At 38.7% G+C, this 25,828-nt stretch overlaps 1 protein-coding gene across 2 annotated transcripts in view; it reads right to left on the bottom strand.

The window, feature by feature from the left end:
* The window catches only part of LOC126184878 (ELL-associated factor 1-like), a 65,441-nt gene extending 41,908 nt beyond the window's left edge, over positions 1 to 23,533 (bottom strand). For both annotated transcript variants that reach the window (XM_049927506.1, XM_049927507.1), the window contains exon 1: positions 23,137 to 23,533. In XM_049927506.1, the coding sequence (XP_049783463.1) occupies positions 23,137 to 23,278 (142 nt within the window). In that variant the 5' untranslated portion in view covers positions 23,279 to 23,533. The remainder of the gene's footprint in view (positions 1 to 23,136) is intronic.
* Positions 23,534 to 25,828: the final 2,295 nt, after the last annotated feature.

Raw genomic sequence — 25,828 nt, 5'->3', positions numbered from 1 at the left:
TAGACAATAATTAGACACCATTTAGTCCCAGTATGATAGAAGCAGAGGAATTATGGGCAAAGTTTAAAAGCATTGTAAATCACACTCTGGAAAAGTATTTGCAGAGTAAGTGGATTAAGGACAGAAATGACACACAGTGGATTACTAACAAAATTCGGAAGACGCTGGGGAAGCAGAGACTGTTGCACTGTCGGTTCAAATGAGAAGGTGCACATGACAACAGGAGAAAGTTAACATAGGTTCATGTGTCCACAAAAAGATCTGTGCGTGAAGCATACAACTATCATCATCATCATCATATTTTAGCAAAGGATCTAACTGAAAACCTAAGAAAATTCTGGTTCTATGTAAAACTGATAAGCAGGTCGAAAACTTCTATGCATCCACTTGTTGACCAATTTGGTGTGGCAATAGAAGATAGCCACAGGGAAGCTTAAGTTTTAAATTTCACAATTAAGAAATAGTTCACCCAGGAATATAATACAAATATACCACTGTTTGAGTATCACAAGAGTCTCCCGTATGCAGGACACAGCAGTAGGTGTCAATGGCACAAAAAGCAATTTAAAAATTTGAAAACAAATAAGTCATCTGGTCTGAATGGAATCCCAATTTGGTTTTACAAAGCGTACTCTACAGCACCTACTTAGCTTGCATTTATCACAAATCTCTCATCCTGCACGAAGTCCCAAATGACTGGAAAAAAGTGCAGGTGACTCATAGATACAAAGAGGGTAAAAGAACTGACCTATAAAATTAGAGACCATTGTCCTACACATCAGTTTGCTCCAGTAGCCCTAAACATATCCCGAGTTTCAACATAGTAAATTTCCTTAAGAAGAAAACACTTCTGTCCACAGATCCACAAATTAGCATTGTTTAGGAAGCATTGTGTGTTCAAAACTCAGCTTGCATCTTCTCCTGAGATACCATATTCCTAGATTTCCAAAAAGCATCTTCAATGGTGCCCTACTGAAGACCATTAACAAAGACACAAGCATATGGAGTAGTTTCCCAGACATGTGAGTGACTCGAAGACTTCTTTAAAGTAATAGGATCCAGTACACTGTTCTCGACAGCAAGAGTCGATAAAAGACAAAGGAATCAGGAGTGCCCCAGGGAAGTGTGATAGGACCACTATTTATACGTAAATGATCTGGCAGACAGACTGAGCAGCGATCTGCAGCTGTTTGCTGTGGTGTATGGGAAGGTGACTTTGTGGACTGATGTAGGAGGATACAAGACAACTTAGACAAAATTTCTAGTTGGTGATAAGTGGCAACTAGCTCTAAATATAGAAAAATGCAAATTAATGCAGATGAGTAAGAAAAACAATCCCATAATGTTCAAATACAGCATTAATGGTGTGCTACTGAACAGAGTCAGGTTGATTGAATGTCTAGACATAATGCTGCAAAGCAATATGAAATGGAATGATCATGTAAGGACTGTAGTGGGGAAGGTGAATGGTCGAGTTTTAGGAAAGTGTGGGTCTTTTGTGAAGGAGACTGCATATAGAAGACTAGTGTGACCCATTCTTGAGTACTACTCAAGTGTTTGAGATTTCCACCAGATCATATTAAAGAAAGACATTGAAGCAATTCAGAGGCAGGCTGCTAGATTTGTTACCAGCATGTTCAGTCAACACCAAGCATCACAGTGATGCTTTGGGAACTCAAATGGGAACCCCTGGAGTGAAGGAGACGTTCTGTTCAAGGAACACTATTAAGAAAATTTAGAGAACTGACATTTGAAGCTGACTAGAAACAATCCTACTGCTGCCAATGCACATTTCACGTAAGGGCCATTAACATAAAATAAAATAAGTTAGGATTTGTAAGGAGGCATACAGACAGTTGTTTTTCCCTTGCTCTATTTCTGGGTGGGAAAGGAAGGGAAATGACTAGTGGTAAAACGTACCCTCCACTACGCACCGTATGGTGGCTTGCGGAATACGTATGTGGATGTAAGATTGTAAACCGGCAAAATTGCCTGGTTCAACTGGTGTGAGGAGGAGAAGATTTCTTTTGGTGCATAATGTCTATGCCTATTCTAAAATCTCATGTAATAGAGGTGATTACACACACACACACACACACACACACACACACACACACAGAGAGAGAGAGAGAGAGAGAGAGAGAGAGAGAGAGTTGTTATTTCTAAATTTAAAGATAAAAATAAGAAAAATCTCACATTATGAAACAAAAAAAGATGAAGTTGGTTGATTACTAGAGTGAAAAGTATGAGCCAGTCACTCTGCAACAGACTAAAGCTTCTTGACTATAAGCTTAGGTTGGAGTCCAGGCAACACACAACATTTTATTTTATTTTATTTTTTGTCCCATTTGTCTTGCCACCAATTAAAATAGAGGGTAGGTCCCCACCTAAGTCTGCTTCTGTCTTCTCATTAAAATATAAAGTGCACGCTGTTGAAATACATAGTACAACTATTTGTTCACCATTAGTAAAGATATGCAATAAATGATAATGCCCTACTAGGAAACACATCAGAGTGACTGACATGAGATGTGCTGTGGTCAGAGCATTGGTTTCATGGATCATATCTTATTGTCCTTCACCACCAACCATTCATTATCCCACAGTTGCACACCTATTATTCAACACGACGAATTAAACATTGTATTCCCCGCAAACCGTCAAGGTTGTTCCACCTCCTTCATCATGTCCCCAAACTTCTATGTGCCCAGTACCAAGCAGAAGTTTGGTTTAATTTTTTTCCATGTTCCATGGATCAAATGTATGACAATTTGCTACGATGTGAAATAAGTCAGTAATTTTACAAACAAGATACTCAGTGAAAAAATGGCTACATGCTGTACAGTAACATAACTGGATGTTTTTCAATCTTAAGCTACCATAAAGTCTTATAAACGTAACTCAACCACATACAAGTTATTTACTCAGAAATTCATTTATCGGGTAGGAGGAATTATCAAGCAGAAATAATTTCAATTTGTTTTTTAAAACTGCCATTATCACTATTTCACATCAGAAGTGGTCAGATATTTTTATGACTGCATACTGTGCTCCTTTCTGTGTGAGAAAGGGTTTAATTGTGGATAGTGGAAGCTATTTTTGTTCTTAGTGTTATATTTCATTCACCACAGTATTTATTAATGCTACTATTATTTTCAAATTGTGTCCAATTCTTCACAATAAATGTCATTAGCAAGAAAATGTACTGTGAAGCTGTTGTTAGTACACCTAAACAGTTGCTTACATTGACAACAAACACCAGATACTATCCTTACATAATGTACTTGTGCAATGAATACTTTGTCTACATGTGGCACTGCTCCATAAAATTATTCCATAAGTCACCAACCAATGAAGTAAGGCAATTTTTTAATGCATTTATCACGAACATCAGCAATTACACATAGAGCATGCTGAACTCATGTACTTCAGAAGGTTTATATACACTGCACAAAACAATTAAATGACCATTTTCTTTTAAACCCAGGCATTCCCCCCCTCCCCCCATCATGACACAGAAGCATGAAATTTGGCTCAAATTCCTTCCTTTGTAATGGTGCAGAAGTGTGGCATCCTGTGGCACCACCCTCGAGCACAGTGACGCTTCAAACAGCAAAGTGTCGACACATCCAAAAGAAAGGCCAAAGCTCAGAAGTTCATGTGAAGTAGGTTCATGATGTCACATTGGCACATTTTCTTAAGAGTGGATGATAGAAACATTTCACGTCATCACACCTCCCCTTACCCAATGGTACGGAGCGTAATGCTTTTTTTTTTTTTTTTTTTTTTTCAATGCCAATGTATACTGTCAATGTGTTAAACTGTGTCCAGATACTAGTACCAAATCAATCAAGTATGATGACATTGTTAAACTGCTGGATGAACATTTTGATAGTCAGATCCGTGTTGCAGCTGCAAAGTTTAAATTACTTTGTTTCAAGTAGAAGCCCAATCAAACTCTAAAACAGTGGACTGCCAACTCAAAGGGCTAACAAGGCATTGTAAGTTTAAGTGTCCTTGTGGTATCAATTACAGTAATGTCATCTTATGTGATTCAATCACAGAGAATGTATCACATATGTGTATTCACGCTGTAATTCTAAAACTGACAGATCCTGATCTAAAAACACTTTTGTCTATCGTGGAATCTCAAACTATTGTTGACTCAACAGAGGTTGATTTTGAGGCTCTATGTATTTCTTTTGTTCATAGTGCACAAGTCACTCACGTACATCATGGTGCTAAAGTGATTAAACGAAGGGCTTAGACAAACAGTAAGTGCACAGCCTTTTACATCGGTATGACAACAGCTAAACTGGCTGAGTGCATGAACGGACACAGACGAACTGTCCGCCTAGGAGATGTACAATATCCAGTAGCAGAGCATGCCCTCCAGCATAATTCTAGGGACCTAGAAACCTGCTACACCGTATGTGCCATTTGGCTTCTCCCACCCAACACTAGTCCCTCTGAACTGTGGAGATGGGAACTTGCACTCCAACACATCATTTCATCCCGCCATCCCCCTGGACTGAACCTACGTTAAACAACCTCACTCCCATTTACTCTTCAGTCTTCTCCTCTTTCCCTTTCCTCTTTAGCCATTCACGCATCTTTTCATCCTACATAGTTGTGTTTATCTTTATACTATATACCTCTTTACTTCTGTATGCATCCTCTTTGGTTTGAAGCTGGCACAGTACTTACAGTAGAATATCTTTGGCTTCCCTCTGACAACCATGCCTCCATCCCTGCTACCCTCCCTGTTTTCCTTTCCCTGTTGCTTCATAACCTGGGTTGTGAGTAACTGAATCCACTTTCCCTTCTTCCCTTTATTTCCCTTCTCTCCACCCTGATGAAGGAACAAAGTTCCAAAAGCTAGGAACGTAAATTTTCGGTTCTGTTTTTTGTGTATCTATCAGCTGTACTGAGCTGAGGTAAGTACTGGCCAGCCCCTCTATCTCTTTGGAAGTAAAATCTTTCAATCTTTTGGAACATGCCATGTGTTACAACATTCTGTGAGGCAGTCTTGTCCTCAGTGCTTTTTGAATCATGACCAGAAAGCTTGTCCTTCTCATGCAATTTGCTGACAGTGTGGATGGCACAGTCACATTCAAACTGTAAGTTTATGTGACAACCTAGGCTCAGGCAATGGCCACCACTGCGCAAATGCACAGTTGCAGCAAAGCTGTGAACAAGTGCATAGGGTTAAGGTTAGGTAAGCCACTGACAATGGCACAAATCGAATCTTGCACTTCTGCATCATGGAAATCTTCCGTTGCAACACACAGGCAGGCATAAACAAAATACAGTTCGTCACTCCACAAAAAGTTGGCAGGAAAATTACACGTGCCAAGGAATGAAGTTTCATGTCCACTGTAGGCAGACGAAATAAAAGTAGCCTGATGTAATGTAGGCTACTGATTCTGTCATATGTGTCTTTATTAATTAAGGAAATAGAAGCACCAGTGTCCAACTGTAAGTGAACTGCCTTTTGTTCCACTCATAACTGAACAAAAGGCAAACTTGTACAGTACAAGGAACTGTTTGAAACACACATTACAATGAAAGACAATGCACAGCTGCAATTTTTTCATTCACAGCCTATCCCCCATGCAATACATTAGCAAACTGCTCAGGAACTGCACAGATGGAAAGACAATCGGGTTATCCAACATGTATCTGCAAGCCAATGGGCATCACCCACAGTTATTCAAAAGAAGCCTTCTTGTGGTATACCATACATCTGCTTGCTGATTTTAAAGCAACATTAAACCCATAAACTGTCATGGATTCTTTTCCTCTTTCACCTCCAGAGGAATTGATGGACAGACTGGGACAGGGCAGATACTTTCCAAAGATTGATTTGCGTGAGGCACATTTGCAGTTACCATGCAATAATTTGTTATGAACACTCACCTTGGAACTGCTTCAACTTCTGCAATTTTCAACAGTTCTTGGAACAGTTAACAGCAAAACTTCCTGCTTGTAAAAGCTATTTGGACAATACTATAGTCACGGGTTCTATAACTGTTGAACATTTAGCAAATTTAGAGTGTTTGATTCAAGTTATTTCTGTGGCTGGCTTAAAGTGCATCAAAGAAAAGTGTTCCTTCTTCCAGGAAGAACTGAACTACTTAGGTTACATAATTCATGCACAGGGTGCTTATCCTGCTGCATTGCATTTGGCTGCAATTATAGAACTGCCGGTGCTCAGAAACATTAAAGAGTTCCAATCAGTCATGGGAAAGCTCACATATTATATCTCATTTGTTGTTAACAATGTGCAAATTGCTGCATTGCTCAACTGGCTGCACTAGAAAAATGTTCCTTTTGTGAGGAACCAGAATGCATTACAGCAATTTTTGATTCACTTCGCTCCAGCTAAGCCTGTCATGTTAGCTGTGGATGCAACTCCTTGAGAAATTGGAGCTATGCTTTCCCATAAAATTGGTTCACCTGAAAGACCTGTTGCTTTTGCCTTGAAAATTCTTAACAAAACATAGTGAAACTACAGTCAAGCATGAAAAAGAGGCACTTGCCATTATCTTTGGTGTTACAAAATTCCACCAATATTTGTATGGACGGAAGTTCTATTTGCTGCCAGATCATTGCCCTTTGATGGCCTTGTTCAATCCTGCCAAGTTTGACCCACCTCGGACAGTGCAAAAACTGCAATGCTGTCCTCTGATATTGTCAAATTATTAGCACGAGTTGTTGTACAGGCTCACTGACCAACATTTGAACACTGACTTGTTGTCTCGGTTAGCAGTTGGTACTGATACAGTGTTTGATTCATGTGGGGAATCATGTTTTCAAATTGATTCTCAGAATTTTTAATGTCTTCAAAATTTTCCTCGATTTTCAGCATGCTGCCCCAACTGATTCTGACACAGCTCTTCAGGTTGTGTTGCAATACATGCACTATGGGTAGCCATGCAGTTTGAAATAAATTCCTCATCCAGTGCCACCTTCACAATTTTTTGCATTATTATGTGCTATCTGCATGATCAGGTGTCCTGTTGTTACATACAGAGAATGCCAATATGTGTCTCATGATTTCTCACTCCCTACGGCAGGAAGTTTTGTCTTTATTGCACCAAGGTCATTGGGGCATAGTTTGCATTAAGGAACTCATCGGGCATCATTGTACTTAGGACGGAATAGATGCTCAGATTGAGCAAATGACATCTCACTGGAAAGTTTCTGTAGAATATCAGTCAGCTCCACTGCAATGCTTTTTTGAATGGCCACACTCATCTGGCTCGTGGCAATACATTAACACTGATTTTCCAGATCCGTACTGGAACAAATGCAGGTTTAGTGGTAGACACGTACAGCAAGTTTCCTTTTGTTGTTCCCATTAAATTCTCCACCACTGCAAGTATAGTATCGGCTTTATCTTCTATTTTTTTGTCTTGAAGGGCTTCCAGATGTTACTATCTCGAACAATGGACCACAGCCAATTTCCAACAGTTTTGTGCTGCCAGTGGCATACACCATGTGACTGTTGCACCTTTTCAGCTTCCTCAGTGTAACAGTGAAGCTGAATGGTTCACTCAAAAGTCACATGACGAAATTCCATTCCTCCCAGCACAGAGTCATTAAGAAAGCCATTGGATGGTCTTCTCATGTTGTCCAAGGTTCTACACGGCTTCAGCTGTACCAACAAAATCAGCTGTGGTGTCCTTCTATGCCAGTGAGGCTACTCCAGAATGTTTGTCCACAGGCCCAGCATGTCACTGGGGTCCACACCAGCTGTCGCTTCGGTCTCTTCGACAGTCACGGCCGGCACAATCCACTGTGCCACCCACGGAGGTTGATGCCCTGCTGCCACTGACATTGCCACCCATTCAGCTACCTGAACAGATGTCTTATGTATGTGGGGTCAACAGAAGCGTCCGATCTTACCCGTCGGCTTTGACCCGTGACGTAAGCGTGTTGTGGTGTGTGACGTCATTACGGCGCGGAGTTTGATTTGCGATTGTGGCGTGTTTGTAGATGTCTTGTTTTTGTTTGTCGTGCTCTCTGGTGGTGTGTTCATGGTTTTCGTTTGTTTCGTTTGTTTCGTGTGGTGGGGTCAGTTTTCTGTTGCTCAGGTGTTGGATTTGAAGCGGAATTTCTATTAGTGAGTTAATGGTTAATTTAATGCTCATTGCTGTACGTCGGGTGAGTTTGTTATTGAGTGTATTTGGTTGTGGTTTTTTGTTCAGGAATGGATATGAAAGACCGCCTTAACAGTGTTCGGTTGAGGGCGATGATGGGGGAGACAGCTTTAGAGCTGATTAAATTTCTTCAGCTATTTGGCTTAATTGCCGAGGTCGTGAAGTGCGGTGTGTGCCATGAACCTATGAAATTGGTTAAAGTTCCGGACTCTCGGACCAGGGACGGATACATGTGGTGTTGCCGGAAAGATGGCGTATGGCGTTCTGTAAGGCATGGTACCTGGTTCGAGAAGTCTAGATTGGCCATGCGTGAGATTGTGCTTATTACGTATTATTTTTGTTATAGTTGCGGGCAGAGTTTTTGCGCGTTTGAGACTGGTGTGAGTGAGAGGACTGTTTTAGACTGGTATTCCTTTTGTCGTGAGGTGTGTTCCGAATTTATTAAGTACAGGGGTAAGTTGGGTGGGCATGGGGTGGTTGTGGAGGTGGATGAGTCGCAGTTTGGTAAAAGGAAGTATGGGAGGGGGAAGTCTGTGGCTGGTCTTTGGGTGTGGGGGGCTGTTGTTCAGGGGGGTGGGGGTACTGAATGTGTTTTTAGGGTTGTGGAGGGGAGGTCGAAGCCTGAATTAGTGGGGTTAATTGAGGAGTATGTAGAGCCGGGGTCCACAGTAGTTTCAGATGCGTTTTCTTCATATAGGGGGTTGGGTGAGAGGGGATTTAATCATTTAGTAGTGAACCACAGTCTAGAGTTTAAGAATTATGATACTGGGGCTTGCACTAACACAATTGAGGGGATGTGGGGAGCGGTTAAGTCAGTTCTTGGGAGGGGGAAGAGGCGCTCTTCCAACCTTCAGTCTCATTTAGATGAGTACTGTTGGCGGAAGAGTGTCCCAGAGGGCTATTGCATTCTTTGGGTTTTTTTAAGGGCTGTGGGTAAAATGTATAGACCGAAAGTGGTTAGTTAGGGTGGGCTGGGTAGGTGGGTGGGTGGTTTATTTTGTTGTATAGTGTTTGTGTGTTGTATTTTGGAGTTGTGGGGGAGGGGGTTGACGTTTGGGTGGGTTGGGTTTTTATTTTAGTTCAGTATTTTTTCGTTGGTGTGTGTGTGTGTGTGTGTGTGTGTGTGTGTGTGTGTGTGTGTGTGTGTGTGTGTGTGTGTGTGTGTGTGTGTGTGTGTGTGTGTGTGTGTGCGTGTGTGCATTTGTGTGTGATTGTGGTGGCCAATCTAGTTTGTGGAGCTGGAACTTTTTTGAGGTAAGTTCCGTTTTTTTTTTTTGGTTATTTATGTATGTTTTGTGTATTGGGTATAGGTTGGAAACATCCGATCTCACGCGTCGGCTTTGACCCGTGACGTAAGGGACCTACACATTGATCTGTAGCGTAGCCCTGAATACGAGGTTAGGTTGGGAGTTTTTTTTTGGAATGCGGCCGCGGCAGCGGCCGCCTATGATTCGAAAATATTGATTTGACACTAATGAACATGTATACGTAATATGAAGCAATTTGATGAACATATTGATCTGTAGCGTAGCCCACTTGAGGTTAGGTTGGGAGTTTTTTTTTGGAATGCGGCCGCGGCAGCGGCCGCCTATGATTCGAAAATATTGATTTGACACTAATGAAGCCTGTGGGGGGATGGGGGGGGCACTGCAGACTCCCCCCACCGCATAACGACACATGATGATCAAATTTTGAAAAAAAATGAAAAATTTTTTCCGTACCTGCTAAACTGCATAAGTGCCGATGTATGTAGGTGTAAGGGAAGCTTTCGTTTCTTAGTTTTCTATTGGGGGATGTGATCGGTAGGTTCTGTTGAGCTATATAGGTTAAGGGAAGTGTCCGATTATGGATATGAATGTGTTTTTTGGTATTTGGTCAGTTTTGTGATGTTGATTTATTTCGTTGTTTTGCGTGGTTTTGAATGGCGGTCGGTGGCTACATTTCTGTATATTTAGTTTCTCCGCACCCAAAAACCCCTAATTTCCCACGCTTGTCCCGTTACAGTCATTAGGCTTTTTGTGAAACTTGTGTATTTCAGTGTTTACAATACGTATGCGATGTTTTTATATCCGCCATATTGGAATTGTTTATAGTCGTTTCCGCGGTATTTGTGACGTCATGGGTCAAAGCCGACGGGTAAGATCGGACGCTTCTGTATTTCCATGTATGTGACATCCCCATATGGTCATCACGCCACCCAAGAAGATACACCTAATGTTCACCCAGCTACAATGTCTGCATTTCTGAATGCAGGCGTGCACCCTGTGCACCCACAAAAGGAACTGTAAATCAGCAGGAGGCATGCAGTTAATTTCAAGATCTTTAAATTCATGTTATGCCTGGGAAATGTATCCTATGTACCAGTTTTTACTGTATTTGAAAGCCACATATCGTCCAACTTGCAGCTGTTCCCACAAAGCATTTTCATGAACTTCCATTGCAAAAGTGTTCCCATTTGCATCTGTTGGAAGTCTCTTCATTAGAAAGGTGTTAGTAGCAGTGACTAGAATGCATGGTGCAATCGTATTCCTGCAACTGTCTTTCGCTGTACAGTACCTGTGCTCTAAGAAATCAAAATTCAACTCGCAGTGAACACATTCAAGTTTTACCACTTTCTCCATCTTCATGGCATTTACTGTTGGTGTCACAGAGTACATGGCTCGTGTAGCAAGAAAAGTTAAAGAGTGCAGAGGTGTAACTGCTGCTTCAGAAAGCAGAAAAGGTTAAAAGATGTTGCCTGAAATTGTGGAACAAGATGTACCGATATTTTACAAAAATTATAATTTCTCAAGATTTTTTACAAGGAAGGATAGATTACATTTCTGTCATGGTAAATAAAATGATTGACACAAAATAAAATGATGTGCACAAAATACTCCACAAAATACAGGATGTTCACATGTCCATTGTTTCTTCACAAGAGATCAAACCATATGAAGGTTTCTTGGAACACAGGTACTGTACAATGAGGACAGTTCCAGGAACATGACTGCACCATGTATACCTAGTTACTGCTATGTATACCTTTCTAATGAAGAAGACACTTCCAACATATGTAAATGGAAGCATTGTTGCTATTGAAGCTCATGAAAATGCTCTGTGGGAACAGCTGCAAGTCAGACAATATGTGGTTTTCAAATACAATGAAAACTGGTACATAGGACACATTTCCCATGCATCACATGAATTTAAAGATGTTGAGATTAATTGCATGCCTCCTGCTGAATCACGATTTCTTTCACGGTTCAGTATGAATGATGCTGTTTGGTTGCCCTTCTCCAAAGTTACATGTTAAGGTGGATTGCCCATCATTACAAAGTCACAGTGCGTAGTTGTATAAACTTGACAATAAGTACTGTGAAAAAATTGTATCTCTCACCTTTCAGTAAACTTATTTTGTTTTTGGATGAAGACGTCAAGGAAAACAAAGTTATACGAAAAGTAAAAGAGTGTTAAAAGTACAATCTCCTTCTTTATATTTGAACTTTATTATGAAACTGTTATTTGTAGAATTTTTACACACACAAACACACACACACACACACACACACACACACACACACACACACACAATTTCAGGAACCCTTTTTCAAGGGATACACATGGTTTTTATTTACCAATTCCCTGCAGTGTTGAACGTGGATTGCATGTGTAAGCAGCATTTTCATTTTATTGTGTCAATGAATAAAGTCTGTTATGATATACTTCTTTGCATTTGGGATTGCTATTAGCCATATAAAAATTCCAGCAAAAAATCAAGCTGAGATTCTACATAGAGTCTACATAGCCCCCCCCCCCCCCCCACCTCCAAGGACTTGTTGCCAAATTTGACTGACTTTTTTTGTGATGGAGTCGTCTTTAAGAGAAAGTATGGACTACTAATTGCAATGCCTAATGCTTTTCATTATTATTTATACTTAATATTAGGACTACAGAGTTACAGCACACAAGATGTGGTCTCTACAATTTCCCTGTGCAAAGTTATGATTTTATTTTTAAAAAATCACAAATTTAAAGCACAGCACTGAAAAAGTATGTTTTTCAACATTTTTCACAAAAAATCTGAATGATGTATTCTACTCTTCATACATATTTCAGCTTAGTGGCCTACATACTAATTCCACAAAAAAACTGAGGTCTGTACGTCAACTCATTATTGAGTAGTAGGTCTCTGAAAGTACGGAAGTTGGTGTCTGACTAATGACTAGGTACACACCCGAGTCTTCAAACCCGAATTTTTCAAAAATGGTTAGGTTTAGGACAGTGCTATTGGAAAGTTTTACTATTAAGAAATGCAGGTATCCATGTACCAAAAAAGAATAAATTCTTAAATGGTCACCTTAGGCTCCACCAAAAATCTGTGATTTTACATGGAATGATCCGTTATCATGCTGTTTACTATGGCTGATTGACAATCATGCTCCAATAACCCATTTAACATTGGATGAACACTAACTTTGCTGACCATGCCTTCACATACAAATATATTTATCTATTTAAGTACTTCTTTCTAGCACAATTCTGGTGGGAAAGTTTACAACTGAGGTTAGACCGTAAGTGTTAAGTAAAATTTCTACTTCATATTTTTCTCTCCCTCAATCAGAAAATTAATATTCAAATCACCATAAATTATTGTTTACTTCCTTTTGTTAGACAGGTGATATAATATTACTCCAAATTTTGCTATGAACTTCTGCAGGTTTATCACCAACTTCTCCTTTTAAAATTAAGAAAATTATGTATTATCTCACAAATGAAAACTTAACTGGATTTTAACAAGCTCGGTCTTATCTGAAACATTTACTGCATCACTTCTCAAGGCATTTTTCCAGGGAGACTGAAATATGCTGTTGTCAATCCCCTCGTTAAGAAAGGTGATAGGAGAGATGTCAATAACTGCCAATCTGTTTCACTGCTGACATCATTTTCCAAAACCTTTGAGAAGATGATATATTCCAGAATAGTGTCTCACCTCAGCAACAATATATTTAGCAAATCACAGTATGGGTTTCAGACGAGTTGCTCTAGAATGACATTTACATGTTCCCTCACACAAAATTTTACAAGCATTAAATAATAAAACAGTGTTGGTTGGTATTTTCTGCAATCTATGTAAGGTGTTTCACTGTGTGAACCACAGTATTCTCCTAGATAAATTGAAGTTTTACGGGATTGGTGGTACAGCCAGCCAATGGAGGATGTCATATCTAACAAAATGAATGCAAAAATAATTTTGTCAGTAAGTGATTGGTTTCAATAATTGATTGTTTTCATTAAAATGAATGCACCAAGTTATACTCAGCAATTCAACCAAAATGGTCTGGGGATGTAATTCTGGCCGGGGAGAAATCATGTATGGGGTTCCCCAAGGCTTGATCTTAGGTCCACTGTTCTTCCTCTTATTTGTAAATCACCTAATATACAACTAGCAGAATTAATTCTTTTTGTAGATGACACTAGCATTATAATAAATCCATTCATATGTACAATGGAAGAAACAGTAAACAATGTACTTACAAGTATCATTGATAGGTTTTTTTGCAAATGCTCCCATCCTCAATTTTAAAAAGACACAACATATTCAGTTCTGCACATCTAGGGAATTGCACCAGTGATAAGAGCAGCACATGTTGAGAAAATAAATAATAGGATGGAAACTTCAAAATTCTTTGGTGTCCTTATTGATAAGAACTTAAACCAGAAAAACCACCTTCTGGAACTCCAAAACAACTTAGTTCAGCCAAGTTTGCACTTAAAATCATTGCTAATCTTGGGGCAAGGCAAATCATTAAGATAACAGACTCTGCACATTTTCAGTCAATAATGTCATATGGAATAATGTTCTGGGATAATACATCCTTAAGAAAGATAGTCTTCTTTGCTCTAAAACATGCTGTAAGAATAATATGTGGTGCTCACCCATGATCATCTTGTAGACAAGTGTTTAATGATTTCAGAATTATAACTACTGCATCACAGTATATTTATTCCCTCATGAAATTTGTTGTCAATAATCCATTTACTTAAAAAAGAACTATGATTTACATAATTACAACACCTGAAGGAAAAAATCATATTCTTTACTCTACGTTAAGATTGTCTTTAGCACAAAAAGGGGTGCACAATGCTCCAACGAAAATTATTTATAACTTATTCAGTGATATAAAATGTCTGACAGACAGCACAATAAAATTTGGAAACAATCTGAAAAGTTTCTTCTTGATAACTCCTTCTATTTCATAGAAGAATTTCTATTATTGTAATGTGTAAAGGATTTCAAAATAAATAAATAAATAAAATAAAATAAAAACTTATAAATGTTCGGCATGTAGCCATATTTACAAATTAATCTGCAATTTGAATGTAAACTGGGCTTGTATATTAGATGGATCATTTACATATATAGGGAACAACAGTGGACCTACACTTGAACCTTGGGGAACCCAATACAAGATTTCTCCCCAGTCAGAATAATGTCTCCGGACTATATTGGTTGAATTACTAAGTATAACTTCTGTATTCTTTTGGTTAGATATAACATTATCCACTGGTTGGCTGCACCATCAGTCCCACAAAACTTCAGATTATGTAGGAGAATATTGTATTCACACAGTCAAATGCAGTAAACAGCTTTCTCAGTACAGCAACTCTATTGAAATCCATTCTGTGTTTTGCTGAGGATATCATTGTAATTTAGGTGAGATACTACTCTAGAATAAACCACCTTCTCAAAAATTTTGGACAATGTCAGCAGTACCACAGGCTGACATCTATCCTATCACCTTTCTTAAAGGAGAGGGGGGGGGGGGGGGTCAACAACAGCATATCTCAATCTCTCTGGAAAAAATGTCTTGAGTTAGTGATGCATTACATATTTTAGATAAAACTGAGCTTATTACATGGAAATAAATCTTTAGTACTCTATTTGAAACATCATCAAATCCAGATGATCTTTTATTTTTGAGGGAATATATACTACTCTTAATTTCAGAATGAGAAGTTGGTGATACATTCATATGATTTAATTTTATGAGAGTTACTTTTTCAACATACTGCTATTATTTTTCTGTTGAACTCTTTGCCCCTATACTTTCTACTATATTTAGGAAATGATTATTAAATATATTGCTCCCTACACCTCATCATTTATAGCCCTTTCATTCAGCTCAATAACGATAATATCGTGTTCTGTGGCCTGGTTGTCCTGTCTTTTGTTTCACTACACTCCATACAACCCTTAAGTCTTTTGTCGGAATTACTAATTTCTGACATTATGTACATGTTCCTTGATTTTTTATAACTTTTCTTAATAATTTTGAGAAGCAGTTTTTGTCATGTGTAACTACTGCAGGATCTCTACTTGTTCTTGCCAATAGATAAGATTTCCCTCTTCCTTTCACAAGATGCTTTAATCCCTCTAGTGATCCAGGGTTTTTTTACATGGCTGTTTAATGTCATATCCGATTAGCTTATATGAAAAGCTGTTTTCAAATAATGGTATGAATTTATCATGGAATAGATTAAATTTTATGTTAGCATTTGGTTCATTGTGAATTTCAACTCAGGTAATGTTTTGTAAAGTAAAAATATATGTCCTGGATCCATTAATTACTCTAACTGATGTGCACAGCATACCATAGCAATAAAGCTAAATGATGAGGTTGTGAGTGATAATTCACAAGTTGTAAGTATTTTTAACAATCACTTTCTGAATGCAGCAGCAAAAATACGGTTAAAGGGTTCAGTTGAAGTAGCAAAAATAAAAATAAAATAAAATAAAAAATGTTAAAAATTTCATTCTCCAGGACTTTAGGCCTTTAGAAATAGCACCAAAATCCCCCACGGAAATTAAGGGAATTATAAATATACTGAAAAACAAGACCCCATTTGGTGTTGATGGAGTTTCTAATAGAATCTTGAAGTGTTGTTCTAATTTAATAAGTGGAATCCTTAGTGATATAATTTTGAAGCGTTGTTCTAATTTAATAAGTGGAGTCCTTAGTGATATATGTAATACTTCGCTGGTACAGGGACTTTTTCCAGACAGATTGGAATACGCAATTGTCAAACCTCTTCATAAGAAAGGGGACAAGAGTGACTTGAATAATCATAGACCAATCTCATTGCTGACTTCATTTTCTAAAATATTCGAAAAAGTTATGTATTCAAGAGTAGTCTCAAATTTAAGTGAAAATAATTTACTCAGCATGTCACTGTTAGGACTCCGAAAGGGTTACTCGACTGAGAATGCTATCTACACATTTACCCATCAAATAGTACAACCCTAAATAACAAATTACTGCCAGTTGGTATTTTTTGTGATCTTTCCAAGGCATTTGACTGTGTGGATCATGTCACAGGCATTTGACTGTGTAGATCATGTCACACTCTTAGAAAAACTCAGGTTTTATGGAACTGAAGGCTATACACACAGCTGGTTTGAATAATACTTAACGAACAGAAAGCAAAAGGTTGTGCCGACTAACACAAATAGTGTTTGGAAGGTGGTAAATTCTAGTGAATGGAGAGTTATCACAAAGGGAGTCCCACAGGGTTCAATTTTGGGTCCTCTGCTGTTCCTTATCCATGTGAATGACCTCTCACTTAACATTCACCAAGCAGAACTAGTACTTTTTGCAGATGACATAAGTGTTATAATAAATCCCATTACAGAAAAAGCAGGTGAAGATATTGTTAAAAATGTCTTTCAAAGAATTATTAAGTGGTTCTCAGAAAATGGACTCTCCTTTAATTTTGAAAAAACTCACTATATCCAGTTCTGTACACCGAACAGAGTCATGCCGACAATTGACGAAGCATATGAACAGGGCTCAGTCAACAGGGCAGATTACTCCAAATTTTTGGGTGTCGACTCAATAGAGTCTTATGCACTAGTTTTCTGGGGTAACTCACCACTTAGAGATAAAGTACTGATTGCACAAAAGAGAGCAGTGAGAATAATTAGTGGTGTCCCACCCAAGGACGTCATGTAGGCACCTATTCAAGGAGTTAGGTATTTTAACTGCACCATCAGAGTACATATATTTGCTAATGAAATTCATTACAAATAATCCATCTCACTTTGCGAAGAACAGTGATGTTCATATGTACAACACTAGGGGGAAAAATGACCTTTCCTATCCGTTATTGAATCTGTCAGTTGCTCAAAAAGGAGTACATTATTCAGCAACAAAAATCTTTGATCATTTGGCCAACAACATAAAGTGTCTGGCAGGTAGCAGATCAAGTTTTAAATCTAGCTTAAAATCATTCCTTTTGGACAACTCCTTCTTTCCATGGACAAGTTTCTGTTTCAGAACTGGTAAAATGAACCTCTAAATGTAGTTGCATGTGTAGAACTAAAAATTTCAGTAATATTAGCACTATTAATGTGTGTATATATATCTTGTAATCTGATTTGTTCCACATCATATTGATAAAATAATCATAAAAATTATCTATGGAACATGATGCAACTAAACTAAACTAAAGCCAGCGAGACTCATTTCACCTATTGGTAAATGTATTGTGCCCCATGCCACAGGGAGGCAGGCACACAAGTGTAGGGTCATTAATTGTCAGCAGTTCAAAAGCACGGTGAATGATGGTAGCCCTTAGTGAAATGGCAGCAAGGGATGGGAAGGAATGCTATGTGCACTGTGTGTGTATGCCTGGGAGCCTCATCCTAAATGTTGAAGAGGCCTTTCTGTCAGCCATTGTGACTGACATTAGAACAAAAGATGCCTGTCAACTGGGCTCTGAGGTCGTACTTGGATCATTCCAGTGAGTGACGGAGAAGGTTCAGAACAGGGGAGCCTACCAGCCTTGCTCACTGAGTTTCAATGAAGTTTAAAATCTGCAGTATTGTCTCCAGAACCGATTGTGACCCCTGATTTTGATTCAAATGGAAGTCCTCAACCAGAGACTGCAAATTTTCTGTGACAAGCTACAGTGTGAATTCCTAGACTTGCATTATATGGTTCAGAACTGTAGAATACCCCTAAAAGCAGTGAAGCTCACATGATACTTGGGACAGAAAGCTAGTTAAAACCTGAAATCTACAGCAGTGAGATTTTGGGAAAAATTTAAGCACCTATCGAAAGGATATCTGAATCTAAAATTGTATAACTACTGTGTCTGTCTGAACACACCAGTCTCCAGAACTACTAGACGAATTTGCATGGGGTTTCCACAAGCAAATTGAGAGCAGCTTGGAGCAATATATAGGTTTTATTTCATCAAGATCACAAAACAAAAAGATATCATAATTCAATGTTTTATCTACAATCTTCTGCTCACTTCATTAGTTCAGATATTTAATCATCACAGTGTATTACACCAAAAAGCCAATAGATGACACTATTAGGTTCACAGTACACCAAAGAACCAGTAGCTGGCACCGTTAGTGCTTTTTTCCAGTGGCAGATGTATTTTTTTTTTTTTTTTTAGAAGTTTATGTCAGTGGCATAATTAAAGGTTGCAATCTTATCTTTATGAATACAAACTGACAATGCATTTAATTGGCTAAGATTTACTGATCTCATTTGGTGTATTAAAGACCTAATGATATTGCTTTGCTTCTTTTGATAGGTTTTATTTATATTCTGTGATAGAAAAAACTAGTTTATTAAGTTTTCTTTGGGATTTGGGTGCCTGCTCATTATATTTTTATTTATTTTTGTTTAAGAATAAAAACACCTACAAAATGGCTGAAAGACTTGAGGACTTTGCAGTCTTGAGAATCCACTGATGATAGTGAAGCAAGACTTGCTTTGGCTCAAGACCATCAGCTTTTACCTTAATCTTTGGAATCTCCTTCCAAAAGTGAAGCAAAATTTAACTTTGGTTGAGAGTGTCATGCATTATCTAGCAACTCACAACATTTCACTTACGGAGGCTTAAAGCTGCTTCTCTCCAACTTAACATCATTGGAAGTGGAAACTTTCATGGGATATTTCACTTTAAACTTGTAGAATTCCTTGCGACCTTATGTTATGCCATGACCATAGGCAAAACACAAGGCCAGATGCTGTGCTTTGCAGGCATGGACCTCAGTGTTGATTGCTTTTCACACAGCCAACTCAATATGGCCCTCTCCCATGTTAACGAAGCAAACAAGTACTTTGTTCATGTCCCTAATCACACTACTGCAAATGTTGCACACAAAGGAGCTTTATAAGTGAAAAGAAGTTTCACATGTACGAAGTCTCAGGTAGAGCTATAAATAAATACCCAGGCAATACTGGGTTTCTCAGCTAGTGGGAAATGGAGGTGGTGTATTTGTAGCAGTAGACAAGAAACTCTGATCCACCGAGACAAAAACTGAAGTTGGATGTGAAACTGTTGAGGCAAGACACAGTGTCAGGGGTGGGAAAAAAATTATAACTGGGTCCTCATATTGACCATCAGACTCACTTCCGAATGTAACTGAAAACTTTAGAGAAAACATCAGATTGCTAGTATGTAAGCTCTCCAATCATACTGTAATCATCACAGTAGACTTTAATGATCCAATACTCAACTGGGATAATTACAGTTTTTTTAGTGGTGAACATGACATGACATCCTGCAAAACATTACTAGATGCCTTCTCTGAAAATTACCTCAAACAGAAAGATCAGAACCCCACTCATGATGAAAATACCGGGTGATCAAAAAGTCAGTATAAATTTGAAAACTTAATAAACCACGGAATAATGTAGATAGAAAGGTAAAAATTGACACAAATGCTTGGAATGACATGGGGTTTTATTAGAACCACCCCATATTGCTAGACGCATGAAAGATCTCTTGCGCACATCGTTTGGTGATGATCGTGTGCTCAGCCGCCACTTTCGTCATGCTTGGCCTCCCGGGTCCCCAGACCTCAGTCTGTGCGATTATTGACTTTGGGGTTACCTGAAGTCGCAAGTGTATTGTGATCGACCAACATCGCTAGGGATGCTGAATGACATCTGATGCCAAAGCCTCACCACAACTCCGGACATGCTTTACAGTGCTGTTCACAACATTATTCCTCGACTACAGCTATTGTTGAGGAATGACGGTGGACATATTGAGCATTTCCTGTAAAGAACATCATCTTTGCTTTGTCTTACTTTGTTATGCTAATTATTGCTATTCTGATCAGATGAAGCTCCATCTGTTGGACATTTTTTGAACCTTTGTATTTTTTTGGTTCTAATAAAACCCCCTGTCATTCCAAGCATGTGTGTCAATTTGTACCTCTCTATCTACATTATTTCATGATTTATTCAGTTTTCAAATTTATACTGACTTTTTGATCACCCGGTATATTGCATCTCTTTTAACCATAATAAACTGATGATCCCAGGAACAAAAAACTGTACCCAGTGGTTGGAAGAAAGCACAAGTCACACTAATCTGCACGAAGGGCAGCAGAAGTGATCCACAAAACTACTGTCTGGTACTTTTGTACCTACTTGTAGTAGGATCCTGGATGATGTTCTGAGCTCAAATGCAATGAGGTATATCAGTCAGAAGGACCTCCTCCAATTTTGAATTTCTGAACATTTAAAGTGCATTGTCATTCTTTACACCACTTTGAAATCTTATCAAGATCTTACTGAATATTTCTGCAGCTTTCCTCAGACATTATTCTAAGCCTGTTGGCTGGCAAAAAAACATTGATCATGTGAAACCGAACTTGAACTTTTCTCACATGATGTCATTAAAGTCGTGGATTGAGGCAGTCAGATAGATAAAGTGTTTCTCGAGTTCCAAAAGGCATTTGACTCAGTACCACACAAACACTTACTATTTGAAGTACATTGATATGAGGAATCAAGAGAGATTTGCAACTGGGTTGAGGATTTCTTGGTGGTAAGGACTCAGCATGTTACCTTCGATGGAAAGTCATCAACAGATGTACAAGTAACTTCAGGTGTGAAACAGGAAAGTGTATTGAGATCCTCACTATTCATGTTGCACATTAATGACGTTGCAGACAATGTTAGTAGTAACCTCAGACTTGTTGTAGATGATGCAACTATCTGTAATGAAGCTGCACAAATATCAGTTAGATGTCAAAGTGGTACGAATATTGGCAACACACTTTAAATGTTCAGAAATGTAAAATTGTGTACTTCACAAAACAAAAACAAAAAATGGTACCAGTATACTGTGACCACAGTATCTTGAGTCACAGTTGGAATCTGTCAACTTATACAAATACCTGAACACTGGAAACTCCAGGTTGGAATATCAACAATACTTGGGTATTTGTAGAGATATGAAATGGAGAAATCACATACTCTCTGCATTTGGTACAACAGGTGGTAGACTGTGGTTAGTTGGTAGAATACTAGATAAATGCAATCTTTCTACACAGGAGATTGCACACAAAACACTCATCCAACCCAGTCTAGAATATTGCTCAAGTGTGTGGGGCCCATACCACAGAGGACATTAATGGTATACATAGAATACTAGTATGTGTGGTCACGGGTTCAGCTGATCCATGGGAGAATGTTACAAATATGCTGAAAGAACTGGGTTGGCAGATGCTCGAATATAGATGGAAACAACCACATGAAAACATACTTAGAAACTTTCTAGAACCAACTTTAAGTAAAGAATCTAGGAAAATACTAGAAACCCCTATGGGTCTCTTCCATTGGGATTTCGAAGAAAGGCTGCAATAGTCCCAGTGCACACAGAGATCTTTGAGCAGTCATTCTTCCGGCACTCTATATGTGAATGGAATGGGAAAAGATCTAGTAACTGGAATAATGGGACATGCCCTTTGCCATGCACTTCACAGTGGTTTGCAGAGTATAGATGTAGATGAAATTAAAAGGACTGAAGGAAAGTATATGCCCAACTAATGGTCTTTGCAACAACTAGTCACAGACCTGAAGCTAATAAAAGCAAGTGTAACACTACGATGACCAATATGACCTCCGTCAGCATAAACTAAGACTACTACTATGTTCACAATAAACAAAACCAACATTGATGCTGGTGTCTGTTGTGGTGGTGGTAGCAGCAGTAGTATTAGTAGTAACTGTTGTTGCTGTCACTGTAGCAGCATAGATTCAACATAACAAGTTAATAAAGTTTTATTTTAACTAAAATTACAATATAGCTGTATCTGGAAAACTAGGTAGTAAGCTGTCGTATCAGTTAAACACATTATTTTGCAATAAAATGACACTGATCTTTTCCTGGTGCAGAACAGAACATATGGTCCTCTACAGCCAAACTGTTGTATCACAGTTTCATTACTGTACTATGGAGATAAACAAAAATGCAAATATTGAAAAACGTATGCGACACAGGTCTATATGGTAGCAATACAGGCTGCTGACTCTCCAAACACAAAATTTTGAATGTATTTTATAAATTTTGCTGCACAAATGCTGATCATAGAGGCAATGAGATCATACAGTAACATATGAAATAAAATTACTAAAAGAATTACCGAAAACACACAAATGTGAAGACGCTGAAGGAAACAAATGGTTAAAAAAAGAAATTGAAAAGACGGTCAAAGTTTGATAAATTGAGCACATCCTGATGCTAAAAACTGCTGCACTTCACTATTGTGCAAAGCAAATCCAGTACTTTTAAGTATTTAATCTATTAACACTAGGGCATTAAAATGATATCACTTCCATGTTATACGTATTGGATGTTAGTGGGTCACATCCAACAACAATTAATATTTTTCAGTGCACCGTAATGTAAATCCTTTTGTATTTCAATGTGGTGTTCGGAAATCATACATGGCTAGAGACAGGGCCAGTAGAGTACAGCACAGTACATCTGACAACAAATGATTCTTTTGGAGCTAGTGTTTAAGCAGAAAGTTGACGAAACAAAAATCAAACCAATAGCTTCAGCTTCATGTTTACAAATGATCGCTTAATGTAAACAAGGGCAAAATCGACTTCATTCTTCGAGAATAAAGTAACCATGTATAAAATAATGAGAAAGATGTTATACTCACATCGTAATGTATGAAATGATGCCGAATTTTTACTTGTAAAACTCTGACCCAGTTTTAGCTCCATCACCCCAGAGCCCACACCCAACTGATCTGCCATCGTTCTGCTGGCGCTGCCGACATGTTTTGGGACAGACTTTCGCATAAGAGTTACTAGGTTGCCGAAAGGCAAAATTATATCTCAATTATATATTTGGTTGCAGATTCACAACCTCTTCATATTTCCTGGGTAACGCTCAAGCATTCTACTTTCCTTGTAATCTGCATACACGCCCACATTCTGGTGAATCTGTTTACATGTACACAAAACGGTCAACGTTCGTCAATAAATCTGCACACAACAATCAATACCGAGACCAGACACTTGCTTCTCCAACCACAACAGCTGTCAGCAGTCACAGTAAAGATATCGATCATAATCGAATATATCGATGGTACATATCGCTGCGTGGTTTTCAAAATTTTAACTATCGATGTTTGATCCAGTCGATGTTCAAACTATATGACGCACTGGAGTCGACTATCTACAGGTCTACTGTTGTTCTCGCATCTAGTATAGATCGATTCACGCTGCACATCAACCTGATCAACGTACAACTTAAGCCCGGTCCACACGCAACGATCTGTCTGCGCAGACATCGGCGCAGATGTCTGTACATGCAAAAGATCGCTGCAATTGTGATGTGTTCACACCACACAAACCCCAATCTACTACTCGCCTGCCATCTGTCGGTGTAGAAAAGGAATAGCAGTGGCAAGCGACTACGCTCCCCGTAAACGTCACAAATTTAATTCAGTTATTTTGAAATATAGAAATGGAGGAAGTTCTGTTGTGGTCTGTGTTCGCAGCTTGTGATGCAAAAAAACATTCAGACCAACCGCAGGAAACAGAAAGCGGTCAAAATGGTGTAGACAGTGGCTGCTAAAGCGAAAGCATTTTTCTCACGTAAATTTACTGCGAGAGTTGCAGGGCGAACCTAACGCCTGGCGAAATTATTTGCTGATGGATGTCGAAACATAATTATCTCTTAAAGCTTTTAACCCCTCATATTATGAGAAAAAATACTTGTATGAGAAGGGCAATTTCTCCTCATGAACGGCTGGGGGTAACATTAAGATTCCTAGCAACAGGAAGGGGCTACAAGGATTTGGAATTTTCAACTGCAATATCGAAACAAGCGTTGAATGAAATAATACCCAACACATGTGAAGCTATTTACGCTGTCCTGAAGGATGAGTTCATGAAAGCAAGTCAAATAAATTAAGTCTGTCAAGTTACAGATAATATTTTTGGTGTTGTAGGCATGTTTAAAACACAGTAGGCCCATATTATTAGAGATTATATACCTACATGGCCAATGAGCTATGGTTTACTTTGTTTCCGAGTAGGCATTTTCAGTTCGCTACTGTGTAGAAGCAACCTGTTACAAACTTTTGTTACAGGATACAAAACTCCTACACTAGATTTTCTAGATTTCTGAACTTTGGATAACTCTTTTCGGTAAACAGTTGGCAACGAATTTATTTGTTTTTATTACTGTTACTCTGTTTTCCGAGGCGTCAACTGTCCGCAATTTTTCAATTAGAGCATTGTATGCTGCTGTCTTTTTGTCTCGGTCACTATATTCTTTACTGTGAATCTTCCACAAACATGGGTCGTTTCTATATATTTCAATGAATTCACTTACAAACTGACGAGTATCAGCTATTTTAAAGCCCTGTGCGCACAAATACAAACACTAGACTGAGCAAACAGCTGTTTCGCGCCAGATTTGCGGCGAACTCCTGTCCACACGCTCCAACTTGTCTGCACAGATGTGGTTTGAACCCACAGGTTTGAGAGGTTTTGCTCAAACCTCCAACTCCAACTTCCAGGTTTGCACACACCTCAGGTTGGTGCAAATGTTCTGTTCACACGCAACGATCTGTCTGCGCAGATGTGATGTGCGCAGACATTTGCGCAGACAGATCGTTGCGTGTGGACGGGCCTTTAGGATAGATGATGATGATCATATGGACTAATCCGTCAGCGGACCCGAATGGAACACAAGGTAAAGATCTAGTTGGGAACATGCTCACGTTTGAAGAAAAACTCAGGCAGTTAGTTTGAAATGGATATTATTGTGGTACAGATGAATTTCTTAGCCAAAATGCATAATGTCTCCTTAGAGTGTTTAAATCTATTTTTGTAACCTACATGGCAGAATATCATTCTGTGTTTATTTACCGCGTAACTTAAATCCAAATTATTAACATCCCATGTGACGATATAATCAAGCTACAAAGGATTTTAAACATCTCCAGCCATATAACGGTGTAAATACAGGGTGTTTCAAAAATGACCGGTATATTTGAAACAGCAATAAAAACTAAACGAGTAGCGATAGAAATACACTGTTTGTTGCAATATGCTTGGGGCAACAGTACATTTTCAGGCAGACAAACTTTCGAAATTACAGTAGTTACAATTTTCAACAACAGATGGCGCTGCGGTCTGGGAAACTCTATAGTACGATATTTTCCACATATCCACCATGCGTAGCAATAATATGGCGTAGTCTCTGAATGAAATTATCCGAAACCTTTGACAACGTGTCTGGCGGAATGGCTTCACATGCAGATGAGATGTACTGCTTCAGCTGTTCAATTGTTTCTGGATTCTGGCGGTACACCTGGTCTTTCAAGTGTCCCCACA

This window comes from Schistocerca cancellata, chromosome 4 (genome assembly GCF_023864275.1).
Source record: "Schistocerca cancellata isolate TAMUIC-IGC-003103 chromosome 4, iqSchCanc2.1, whole genome shotgun sequence".
Lineage (NCBI taxonomy): Eukaryota > Metazoa > Arthropoda > Insecta > Orthoptera > Acrididae > Schistocerca > Schistocerca cancellata.
Note: the sequence above shows the minus strand (reverse complement) of the source record. Positions and strands in the feature narration are given on the sequence as shown.